Genomic DNA, 13,039 nt, shown 5'->3' with positions numbered 1-13,039 from the left:
TAATGTGGTTATGAGAGAGAGAGAGAGAGAGAGAGAGAGAGAGCGAAAGAGAGAGAGGGAGAGAGAGAGATTAAGCGCGAGTGGATACGTGCGTCTGTGCGTCTCTCAGCAGCAGCGTCTACTAACAGCGAATCTCTAAGTTAAACTGCTTCAAGAACCTCGCAACTGAGAAATGTCATGTAGCTTTTCAGCTGCGAAACTATTTTATTGATAAATTCGCGGGGCAGCGCTGACAAGAAGTTTCTGTGCACGTCTCTGCGTGTGTGCGCGAGTGTGTGTGCATCTGTGAGAGAGACTGGGAGAAAGAAAGCGTGATTTCCGTAGCCTACATAAAAAAGGTGGAAGACATGGAAATAGTTTGTCATTTTTTACCCTATTGTTTGTTATATTTATTTGCTCAATGTCTTCTGGGGTTTTGGTTCTTTTACTGTTGTAGATAGCCCATAGTATAACAACAATATTATATATCTCTTCATTGTGTTTGGGTCGCCCTGGACGAGCGAACATAGGGTGTCTAGAATGCCTATGCTAAATCCGGCCCTGCATATGATTTAAGCCCCATTCACACCAAGAACGATAACTATAAAGATAACGATATTAGCGTCCACACCAGCGAACGATATCGTCTGTTTATTCTAAGCCACGCTCGTCTGCCGCTTTAAATTCTCGAGCTCGTTACAGCAGGATGGATTCTGATTGGCTGTCAACTTTTTTTATCGTTAATCAGCTGGAAAAAAATCGTTTTGAAAGTGATTCCAACGATATCGTTTCTCTTTGTCTTTATCGTCATAGTTGTGGTGTGGACTCTGCTATTCTTTAATATTGAGAACGATTTTTAGAACTATATGGACCACAAAACCAGTCTTAAGTGTCAATTTTTCAAAACTGAGATTTATACATAATCTGAAAGCTGAATAAATAAGCTTTCTATTGATGTATGGTTTGTTAGGATAGGACAATATTTGGTCAGATACAACTATTTGAAAATCTGGAATCTGAGGGTGCAAAAAAATCTAAATACTGAGAAAATCGCCTTTAAAGTTGTCCAGATGAAGTTCTTAGGAATGCATATTACTAATCAAAAATTAAGTTCTTATATATTTACGGTAGGAAATTTACTAAATATCTTCATGGAACATGATCTTTACTTAATATCCTAATGATTTTTTACATAAAAGAAAAACCTATAATTTTGAGCCATACAATGTATTTTTGGCTATTGCTACAAATATACCCCATTGACTTAAGACTGGCTTTGTGGTCCAGTGTCACATATATAATATCTTTATAGTTATCGTCCTTGGTGTGAACGGGCCTTAATAATGAATGGGCACATACTGTGAATTTATTAATCTTAATTACGTAGCTTTCCTGGTAGCCTTCATTAAAGTAACTTGTTTAATAAAATGATTCATAAAACATATCAGTCGCCAATTTGTTTACTTTGTTCACTGACAAAGATGAAAATGAAAATACTATCAATCAAAGCAGAGAGCTGGTACTGACAATACTGCCCACTGACATAGTTTTAAATTGTTATCCAAATGTTTGGCCTTCAGTTATTTCCTCTTAAAATGCAAAAATTAGGGCTGTCAAAATGGCTGAAAAACTGAATAAGGATTTTATACTTAAATATTATTAATAGTATTCGAGTTATATTCAAATGTAAAAGTCGGTTGGGGAGCTTTTTTCTCCTGTGGCTACAAGAGGGTGCAGTGAATTTGAATACAGTTTTTGCATTTGAATGTGGATTTTTATATTAAATTAGACGAATATTCGGAATTGTAATTGTAATTTGATAGAATTTTTTTTATGGGGTGGGGTGGGGGGTGGATTTGGGACCTCGGTAATTTTAAAACTCCATACGGCCCTGCTCATACTCAAATAATAATATGTGTTTTTGTTGTTAGGTTAATTATATATGAAAAGCGTCTGCAAAACATTACTAGACGGTGGAGGAACACAGTAGTTTGGTTTGATTTGATAGCTCTGTGATTACCAGACATAATTAAACTTACAGTACATTGAGAAGAGCATCACAGTAGTGAAGCAGAAGTAATGTGCACCATGCTGTTACTTTGTCAACACCAATGCTATTTGTGGTAAAGAATTAGACATTTTATTTAGTGTATTTATTTTTGTAAGAAATGTCCCAGACTATCTGCGCACACTGAGCAGGCTAATTACAGAGCACTAGAGACTCCTTCAAACTTCCAAGTTTGACAAATATTTGTCTGGACCCTGCACATCAAGACATTGGCAAAAAAAGCACGGCTGTGTGATAAGAATGTTTGCTTTTAGAAATCAAAAGGGTTTTGACACTTACTGTATCTAAAGGTAAGTCTTGTAATTTAGACACTTGCTTTGCTCTAACTAGTAAGGTATTTCTGTTTTTATTGTTACTTTCTATTATTTATCACAGTAAATTCTACAAAAGTGGTTAGAGTTTATATGTGGTTTAGGGAGTTCTGGGTCATTGCTATAAGGTTTTTTACTGGTCTAGATGATAAAGTGTTGAATATAATATTAATAAAAACACAAAAATCCAGAAAACAGCCAGCCTTAAACAAGCTTGTTTGCTGGTGACCATCTGAAAAGTGGCCAAAACCACTCTAAAATCACTCAACATATCAGGGAGACTACCTTAAAGGGTTACTCCACACCAAAATGGAAATTTTGTCATTAATCACTTACCCCCATGTCGTTCCAAACCCGTAAAAGCTTCGTTCGTCTTCGGAACACAGTTTCGGGAGGCTTGTGACTGTCCCATTGACTGCCAAGTAAATAACACTGTCAAGGCCCAGAAAAGTATGAAAGACATCGTCAAAATAGTCCATCTGCCATCAGTGGTTCAGTCTGAATTTTATGAAGCGACGAGAATACTTTTTGTACGCAAAGAAAACAAAAATAACGACTTGATTCAACAATTCGTCTCCTCCGCGTCACCGTAGCGCCGTTTTTGAGAATATCCACTGAATGCAAACAGCGTATTCTATTCTGTGTCAGCCGCACCACACGGATACGTTTTCTACATTTATTTACGCTTTGATTTGAATGAAAACAGCATATCTGTGTGGTGCGGCTGACACAGAACAGTATACGCCGTTTGCGTTCAGTGGATATTTAAAAAGTATTCTCGTCGCTTCATAACGTTACGGTTGAACCACTGATGGCAGATGGACTATTCTGACGATGTCTTTCATACTTTTCTGGACCTTGACAGTGTAATTTACTTGGCAGTCAATGGGACAGTCACAAGCCTCCCGGTTTTCATCCAAAATATCTTAAATTGTGTTCCGAAGACGAACAAAGCTTTTACGGGTTTGGAACGACATGGGGGTAAGTCATTAATGACAAAATTTTCACTTTGGGGTGGAGTAACCCTTTAAACCAGCAAATCAGTTTAGGTTGGTAGTGTGTTTTATTTTTTTTTTTATTTAATTGTTCCAGGTTTTTTTCAGCAAGGTGTTTCTATATACTGCAAATCTATTCGTTTTTTTTTTGCTTGAGCTACAAATGGTATGAAATTGCACTTTTACAGCAGTCAGACTGACAATGTGAATGGTTTTCTGGAGTTTTATCTGTAATTCAGCTTTGGTAATATTTGAACATTGCATCTTGTGTATTTTCGGTGCACTAGGAAGCACTGCGTAACGGATATAGGACAACATTTATTTATGAATGATCAATCGTTACATACATAGAGCAGTATAAAATTACATTTACATTAATATTGTAAATAACTGTGCAATGAACAGGAAGACATTGTTGAGATGAAACTGCATCTTAACAGATTAGGCAGCAGTTCAAGAACTTGTATGAACCGTATCTTTGTGCTCTGCCGTTTGTCTAACTCACACTAACATCAGGTGGAGTGAGTCACCAAGCACCATACAATTAATACATTTGCATTCGTTTCTGTCGACAGCCCGTTGAGGGTTTGTGCTTGGACATGTTTACTTTGCTATCATAACGGTAGCGTCGGTGGTCTGGGTGGTCTCCTCATCCGAATCACTCTCCTGGCTCTCTGTGCTCTGTGAGGAGTCGTCCTCGCTGTCTGCAGCTCCAGGCGTGGCTGTGGTCTCCTCGCTGCTCGGGCTGCTATCTGACTCCTCTTCATTTTGCTCCTGGCTGGCACTGGCGCTTGTGCTGTCGTTGGGAGTGTCGCCAGCACTTGCCCCCTCGCTGTCTGACTCTGCTGTAGCATCCTGGTTTCCAGTGGGAACGATATCTTGGCTTCCCAGAGCAGCCTGGCGGTCGTTTGGCTCCATGTTCTGCACCTCTGGGGTGCTGGTGTCCTCCTCCTCCAGAAGAGTATCATGCACCTGCAGAGCCTGAGAAACAAAAGAACGTCTCAGCTACAGTGATTCTGGTTTTATTATATCAATCATTTATTAATTTGATTTTGAGGTGTCATTCAGGTTTATTATAAACCTGTAATCATTGTTGGGGAAGCTACTTTGAAAGTGTAAGTTGCCAATCAACAAAGTTATAATTTTAAAATATAACAATCAAGCTTAAAAAAGCTATGCAAAAAAATAGATAAATAATAAAAAAATTACTTATCAGTTACTTAGAAGGTCAATATGTTTTTAGATTAAAAAAAAATCAGAGCCATATTTTTGCTTATTCAACAACAATGACGGTTTTTAAGTGAATGAACAGTCTCACTTAGGATGACAAAGTATCAAGCTACCGAGTCAAAAACAAGAGTAACATGCTGTAAAACAGGGAGTCGAATTGGTGAATCATTTTTGTGAACATGTTCATTTAAGTGAATCTTCCAAGTGAATCGATTCACTAGAATGAACTGGATTTTCCAATACTACATAACAAAGAGAACCGTTTAGGGTGAATCGATTCCCAAGAACAAATCGGACCGTCCATTGCTAAATTCTACATACTGTACAGTATGAGAGAGAACCGTTTAAGATGAATCGATTCACTACATTGATTCGAACATTCCTACACCATACGAGAGAGAGGAGGAGAGAGAGAGAGAGAGAGAGAGAGAGAGAGAGAGAGAGAGAGAGAGAGAGAGAGAGAGAGAGAGAGAGACAGACTGAGTGAGTGTGGTAGAGCGAGGAGGAGAGAGAGAGAGAGAGAGAGAGAGACTGAGTGAGTGTGGTAGAGAGAGGAGGAGAGAGAGAGAGAGAGAGAGAGAGAGAGAGAGAGAGAACAGTTGAGGTAAATGCGTTTGATTATTCTCTCAGAAACAGCTTTGCGTTTCCTTGTTGAAAAAAACAGCATATGCTGGTTAGGTATGTTTCAGCTTAAACCAGCAAAGGACCAGCTTAAACCAGCATCCCAGCATCAAAACATACCTAACCAGCATAGGCCTATGCTGTTTTTTTCAACAGGGTTGGTTGCTAAATAAAGATTTTACTGGAAACACTACACTATTATGAACATAGCCGAACTTCTGGCACGCTTAGTAAAGTTAGTAGCATCAGTAGCAACTTAGTCACAATCGAACACTTGCCCCAATTACAGGAAAGGACGTGACGTGTGGCCAAGTATGGTGACCCATACTCGGAATATGTCCGACTCTCTAACCATTAGGCCATGATTGCCCACATAATAGTACCATAATACCAAGGTTCTGCCACAGTACTTTCTTGTACTGTAAGTGTTCTTAACATTTGCTATAAATGCATGTTTTCCTATCCTATTCTATTACTTGTCAACCTTCACACACATAAAGTAACCTTACTATTTACCTTGTACAGTTTAATCTCTTTCTCCACATCATTGATGCTCTGGTCAGAGGACTTCTTGCTCACAAATGTCAAGCCGCCCAACTTGTCACTGCTGTAGGACTTGTATGGGGAAGGTAATTTTTCGAAGTTGTTTGCATCCACGTAGACAATGTTTTTTTTGTAGTCGCTAGGGTAGCCCATGCTGTCTCCCCGGCCTGTGTTGATGATGGGGTCCAGTGAGGGTTCTACTGTGGAGGGGACAACGGTGATCGCAGATTCTCCAGATTCACTCTCACTGGAATCAGTATCCTAAGTGGACAGTATATGTTATTGAGCAATGTAATTGACAATATAACATTCTGTAGGTTTACTGCTAGCATGGGCGATTCGATTGTTTTGGCATCAAGCTGGGTAGCACATTGTGAAATCTCACTGGTCCAAAATCCTACTTCTTGTAATTGTATGTTAAATATCAAATATGTTGTCAGTCACTGTGTCAAATCCTGCTGCAGTTTTGTGTGTGGATAGGATAAATCAACTAATATTGCATTCAAGGAATGCATTTTATGAGTTCCTTCTTTCAATGGGAATTGAACCCATGACCTTGGTGTTGCTAGCAAACATGCTCTACTGTTTAAGCTACAGAAAGTCTGCCACTTGATGCCTTATATCAATGCTGGGTTTTATACCAGTTGAAAACCATAGGTTTAGTCCATTGTTTGGCAACTGGGCACAATGGTTCTACATGACAGAAAACATAAGTATTTTAGCATAATCAGAGTGACTCACATTCTCATCTTCCCTCTCATCTGTTTCAGATTCCTCATCTGCATCCTGCAAATGCAATAAACAGTATTGAGACTCACAGCAGGGTCACTTACAGTGCGTCTAGACCAGCGGAAGGGTATTTTTAGATACTGTTGTCTTTTTATTGGCTATAGTGGGAGTGCAGTGATGTGTGATGTGGTGAGAGGATGAGTTTTCATTTACCTCACTGTCATCTGCACTGTCTGTGCTTTCATTGGATTCTACTGGCGTGGTCTGAAACACAACCAAATGCCTTGGCATAAATACAACAATACTCACTGTATTGCTCATGTACGTGACAATTACCACGTCCTTGAATTTAAATGGCTCATAGGTGCCAGTTTATATCTGTATTTTGAGATTAAAGAAAAAGTTCATCCAGTTTACTAGAGTTCACCCATCATTGATTCACCCTTGCATTTATCCAAACCTGTGCAACTTCCTTTCTTTAGTGGAATACAAAAGGATAGTTTTTAAATATGTACTGGTTGATCTTTTCCATACAATGACATTGAAAAGTATCATAAAATTATTAATAAAAGTGGTTCACCTTGAGAACAGTTCAAAAATAAGCCCATTCATGAACGAATCATTTAGACAATTTGCTACTTCTGTCATGAAATCTCATACACAGCAAAGTGAGCTCGGGCAGATGTCAAGATTTTTAGTAAATAATGACTATCATTTCTATTTGTTCCTCATTTTGCAGCTTAACAGCCCAGTCTTCATTATAATTAAAATATATATATATATATATTGATAGAATTTTCATATCTGGAGTGAACTATTAATTTTTTTTACCTGTGTAGGTTCTGCCTTGAACATAGCAGCAGCTTTTTGCAGAATAGGAGGTGGCTGTATAAGACAGATGTTTTATTAAAATCGCAATATTGTTTTCTGCACTGTATTAATTTCAAAGCAGCGTCCATTCTGTCCATATCAAACAAGATACTTGCCCGTTGAACAACCACAAGTTCTTCTGAGCTCTCTGAACTGCTAGCCGAGCGCTTCACCTGAGAAATGAAAAATATATATCTGAGTGCACAAGGAGACAAAAAATGGTAGTGTAAAACTTTAAAGCCCAGATTTTTACGGTTATAATGACAGTGAACTTACAGGCAGACAGAAGACTGTGGCGATGAGGAGTGTTAAAACGATAACAGTCTTCATTTTTGTGCAAAATACTCTAAAAAAAAAAAAAAAGAGAGAGAGAAGAAAAATAAAAAGATCTTCAAAGGTGAGCCACAGTTATAAAGAACATCAAGTTTGACCTTATAAATGTAAGGCTGATGCAGCCTACACCAGCTAATGCATGGCAATAAGACCATTTTTAAAGAGAGGATTGCCTGTGCTATTTTACTTTAATGTTCTATAAAATGCCTCAAGTGGGTATTTTTGGTATTTATGCATTTATCGACTCGGAAGGAAGCATGCCTTTTGAGGGTGCTCTGAAACATGTTGGCAAATGCCAAAAGACTTCCTGCCAGTCCTCACCATGAAACATCTCATTTGTTTTCAGCTATAACTACATTGCATAAAATATAAGTTGAGGTATTGTGTGTTTAGCCATACCTATAATGAACTCCTCTGGTGTATAATTCCAGAAGTTATATGTAGACTATGTAGCTGCCACAATCCCAAGAAATAGCACGCCTCTGGCTCCAGACTTACTTTCTCATTAGAATCTTCAATGTTGTGAGCCAAGGCCTAAAATTTGTGGCGTCAAAGGAAATGTGAAGTGCAGCACGGAACACTAAGTGTGGAAGTGTTTTGTTGGGGCTGCAGGCAGAAGTAATGGTGGCATCTGTCAGTCAGCCAGTATTATTATTCTTTTGTATGGAACTTTAATTTAGTGGTTGTGTCGCTGGAATAAATGAGTCAGTTGACAAATTAGTAAGGCCTTTATGTGCCATAGCCACAACTTCCTCTTTCATCTGTCAAGTTCATGTTAATCATGTCTCCCTATAATAAACTGTGGTTGGAATCATTAAAAGTCTTCATAACATCAGTCTTGAATTTACATTGAGGCTGAACAAGAACTGCATTTTCTGAACTTTGATGCTTCTTTTGCAAGAACTGCATTTGATGTATGAAATATTTGTCATGATTAAAGGTTAAAATAGGCTGTAGCTGATCTCAAGCCACTACTACTCCTACATGTGCTGTAAATACAGATAACCGCCTGATGAACCTAAAAAGTTGCAGACTACGAGCAAGTAAAGGCATTCCAGTTACTCAAAGCTTCTTCCAACATCTGCATACTTACTATAAAACCTTTGACGACAATTGTTTTTTAACCTTAACATCCTAAAAATACAAATTAATTGTTGTGACTTACCTCGTTCTCTGAGAAATTTTAAGTTCTTTGACAAAGTCAGAGGATTGACTGAGGTCCCGTTTATCAGATGAGGTCTTGCTATGTTTTGATGCTAGTGAGAGATGGCTGCTGGTTGGCTTTTTAAACCATGTTCCCTCTGGAAACAGCCAATGGCAGTGAAGCTTGTGATGTCATGAGGTTTACCGCTGCTGTCCCACCTTGTGCTCCCACTCTTCCTGTGGTTTATATGGCCAGGCAATGCAAACATTCACCACCAGGCATGACAAGCAGAAAAAATAAAACGCATCCTGTATTGCGCTTAGGATCCTAGATATAATGTTGTCATGCTTATTATCAATAAAATATTATGCATTTACAATGGAAAGACTCAATGTCCACTTTCACTGTTATTATATCGTAAAACAGGGCAAATAAATATTTAATGGCTTCAACTCAGGGGTTTAATGCCTCTGGCTGTAAAGCAGAATGAAGTGTTATGTGTGTAATCAGTTCAAACTTTAGTAGAGAACAGTGTGTCACAAAATCACAAAAAGGCCAGTTTATTTTACAAATATTAAAAGTCTAAATTTAGTCATGTTTGCTGGGCATTATTACTTTTAATTTTGTGCACACTCAAGGTTAGGGATTCAAAATCCCTTTGTGCTACGAACATGATTGATCACCTCAAATTGTATGGCTTGTTGAGGAAATGAGTTGAATTTTTAAATTAATAAAAAGATAATCAGTCAATAACTGAATTACTCATATATCTGCACTGAATGACGGCAGCATGTAAATAAACATTAGAATGAATAGTACCGAATAGCCATTCACTGTATGTTATTATTATCATGTTACAAGCCAATGTTAACTTTTTAAAATATTTGTGTGTGTGTGTGTGTGTGTGTGTGTGTGTGGAGTGGTGGTTGAAAGACAGATGTACAAATAAAACCACTCCGATTTTCATCTAGGTTCTTATTTTTGTGTTACCAATTTCAGTTGAAACTAATATATAATAAATAAGTTCTAAGTCATAAATAATAGTTTATCACATTGACATTTAGGTGAAATTTATGTGTTCCATATGTGTTTTTCACATAAAAAGCTAGAAGAACATTGTACAGTTTATTTGAGTAGGATGATGGTGTGTCATACCAAAATCACATGAATTTCCCATCAGTCTGTATCATTCCTATGATTCACAGCCTGTTTGTAGAAATGCAGTCAGATGCTCAGAATTTGCAGTCAACAGTATTTTAAAAGTGCGTGCTTCTTGTGTGGCCTTTTGTGTTATTCTGTGCATTTACAGCATGTATAGTGTTCGACTATATTGTATATATTGTATGGAGTGAGACCAGACTATTTTGCATTCCCTAACTTCTATACTATACAATTATTCACCATTACCGAGCAGCACATTAACATAAATAAACCCCCGAAAAAGATAGTGTGCTTGATTCATGATTTGCTGTGCTATTGTGAGATGTACCTCGGGGCATCTATTAAAGAGAGTGAATATCAGTGCTAATGATTGACAGGCAGTGTATAGACTTGAAACACTATACATCACTTACAGTAGTTGATAGAATGATTCTTATATAGAGAGTGAAGACAAAAGGTCATAAGGACTTTAAAGGTAGAAGTAAATAGGGAAAACATCATAAAACAAAGCTACATCAGACATGCTAATCGTAGGTTGTCATCTAGAAAGGTTGAGAACACATATGTTAAGACATGCAGCACTGAACCACCATTCATATAAGAAGTGAAATATTTTTCATTTCTTCACTCAGGCTAATGTCATGGGGTGGGGGGGGAGTCTATAGTTTGTGTCTGGATTTTGTATTTATTTTTTAATGTAAAAATAAGTGCCTTGCTGTCATGCATGGCGGCCAAACCGCCTGTGGCTCACGGATGGATTAACAAAAAAACCACAACACCACAAGATTACAGAAACTTTCCAATTTCTGTAAGAAATAATCACGCGGACTGGTGTGTTTTCACACCATATAGCTCACATATTCCCCAATGTAAATCTCAGTCAGATTTTATGACTAAGAATGTAATTCACACAGTCACTTTTTGTTTTGAGTTTGTGATAAATGAGTCCTTTATTAACCAGGTATAATTTTATTTTCGATTTTAAAACGGTAAAATGAAAATCAGGTTTGACAAATTTTCTGTCCTAGCCAGGCGTTAATGCGACAGGTGTAAAATTGATAGGTAATTTGTCAGTTCACACTGAAAAGGAAAATACTACATAACACATAAAATCACAGCCAATCAGAGCAGATTTGAATATTTAATCCACTAATGCTATATGGAGTGTGATTTTGGAAGGATATTTTTGGAGGGAAAGCTGATTTGTAAAGTGGTAGAAAAGCAGATCCAGTGACTGTTCTGTATGTCATTGTCTTAAACTTGATGTAGCCAGTGACTGGCTGTCAGTGAAGTGAAACAAAGACAGGTGTAATGTGTGCTCTCTTGGATACGTTAAAGCCAAATGTGCCACTGGCTTCAAAAGGTCAGGCAGAAGAGCACACTCTTAAAAATAAAGGTTCTAAAAGGGGGTTGTCGCAGTGATGCCATAAGGGGCTTTTGCACCGGAGCAACCTTTTCATTGTTCCTAGAACTAATGCCGGAAGTTACTGTTCTTTGGTGTGTTCGCATCACAGGAACTGGAAATGAATTTAGTTATAGGAATGCCTTTACTTCAGAGTTTTGTCTAATCCAGCACAATAGGAACTACTAGTAACGTAAGTGTACTGTAGGTTGATTTAGGGCTGCACAATTAATAGGAAAAAATTGCAGTTTGGCTTGGTGCGATTATGAAATTGCAAAGGGTGCGATTTCGACTTGAAAATGTTCAACTTGAAATGCCCCTGTGCAGACCGATGGTTTATCATTCTTTGTATGACTACAAAGTAGGCTACTGCCAGAGCTATAGAGAGCAGATGGCTCTGTATGGTTTCAAATCACTTTTGCGGTATGTCATACACTGATCGGTCTGCACAGCGCCGCTTAAAGCCGAACATACTAAGTTCTATTATTTCTGTGAGGCATATTTGGAGTTTCTGCGCGAGGACTCCCTCTGACTATGAGTATGAATGAAACACACATTACATGTGTTTATAGTGCTCCATACAGCTCATGCCACTCTATTTTGGGTAAGAATAAAGTAATATTTTTCTCTAAAGAAATTTGAAGTAAATTTATGATAATCCATATGTTGGGAATATTTAGTTCTTGGGGAACCACCCTCGTGCCGAGTTCCTTTAACTAAGTTCCTAGAACTACCCGGTATGAAAACCCCTATATAAAAACCATTTTGTTTCCCAAAGCAACCTTCCAGTGATCAGTTCTTAAAAGAACCATTTTTTTTCTTAGTGTAAAATTACTTTTGAAAAACCTATAGAGCCTTTTTCAACTATAAAGAACCTTTTGTGCAATTGAAAGTTTCCATGGATGTTAAAGGTTCTTCATGGAACCATCAATGCCAATAAAGAACCTTTACTTTTAAGAGTGCACTGCAGTATTCAAGAGATGACAAGTCTAGTTGTGAAGTTCAAATTGTTGTCAAGCACTTCTTATGAGTTCTAGGTTTACCTGGATGCTCTTATCATTGATAAGCCTAGCTGAATAGTGATGATGTGATGAATTTCTGAGCTGGGTGAGAAGGGAAGGAGATCTGTCTGGGCTCAGTTTAGGGGTGGTGTTGTTCTGGCGATCCTCTGTCTAAAATAAGATGTTGACCTGCTTATATTCTTTGTAGCAGTGGTAGGGAAATTCATGTTCCTGGATAATGGCACAACATGGACCCATTGAGTATAGGAGGGGGCCAAATACCGGACCCTGAGGTACCCCGTGATTGAAGTGATTGGACACCTCTTTCCTCTATGAAATCCTGAATGATCTAACTGTGAGGTGAGACTCGACCAAGCGGAGTGCTGTGCTCACACTTGTAGAGATGATAGACTGGAAGATCTGGTGATTTTAAGTGTCAAAAACTACATTCTAGCAGAATGAGGACAAATAAACTGGAAGGAGCTCTTGCAAAACATCTGATTCTGAAGAATGATTACCAAGTTGTACGCTTGATTAAAAACAATTAGTTCAAGTGTTTTCACTTGAACCATCAGCAAGACCTTGTCATTTTGTATGTGTTTTGTGTACATTTTCTTGAATAGTTTTGATTTAGCATGTTTGAAAGTTACAT

At 37.9% G+C, this 13,039-nt stretch overlaps 1 protein-coding gene across 1 annotated transcript; it reads right to left on the bottom strand.

The window, feature by feature from the left end:
• Positions 1–3,679: 3,679 nt before the first annotated feature.
• Positions 3,680–8,931, bottom strand: LOC107705045 (dentin sialophosphoprotein-like). The gene is made up of 8 exons (XM_016508157.1): positions 8,845–8,931; positions 7,623–7,692; positions 7,463–7,519; positions 7,308–7,361; positions 6,690–6,740; positions 6,489–6,533; positions 5,721–6,008; positions 3,680–4,334 (listed from the first exon to the last, which is right to left on the bottom strand). The coding sequence occupies exons 2-8, from the start codon at positions 7,674–7,676 to the stop codon at positions 3,957–3,959; spliced, it is 927 nt and encodes a 308-aa protein (XP_016363643.1). The 5' UTR covers positions 7,677–7,692; positions 8,845–8,931; the 3' UTR covers positions 3,680–3,956.
• Positions 8,932–13,039: the final 4,108 nt, after the last annotated feature.

Source organism: Sinocyclocheilus anshuiensis, unplaced genomic scaffold (assembly GCF_001515605.1).
Source record: "Sinocyclocheilus anshuiensis isolate Anshui unplaced genomic scaffold, SAMN03320099.WGS_v1.1 scaffold95, whole genome shotgun sequence".
Classification (NCBI taxonomy): Eukaryota; Metazoa; Chordata; class Actinopteri; order Cypriniformes; family Cyprinidae; genus Sinocyclocheilus; species Sinocyclocheilus anshuiensis.
Note: the sequence above shows the minus strand (reverse complement) of the source record. Positions and strands in the feature narration are given on the sequence as shown.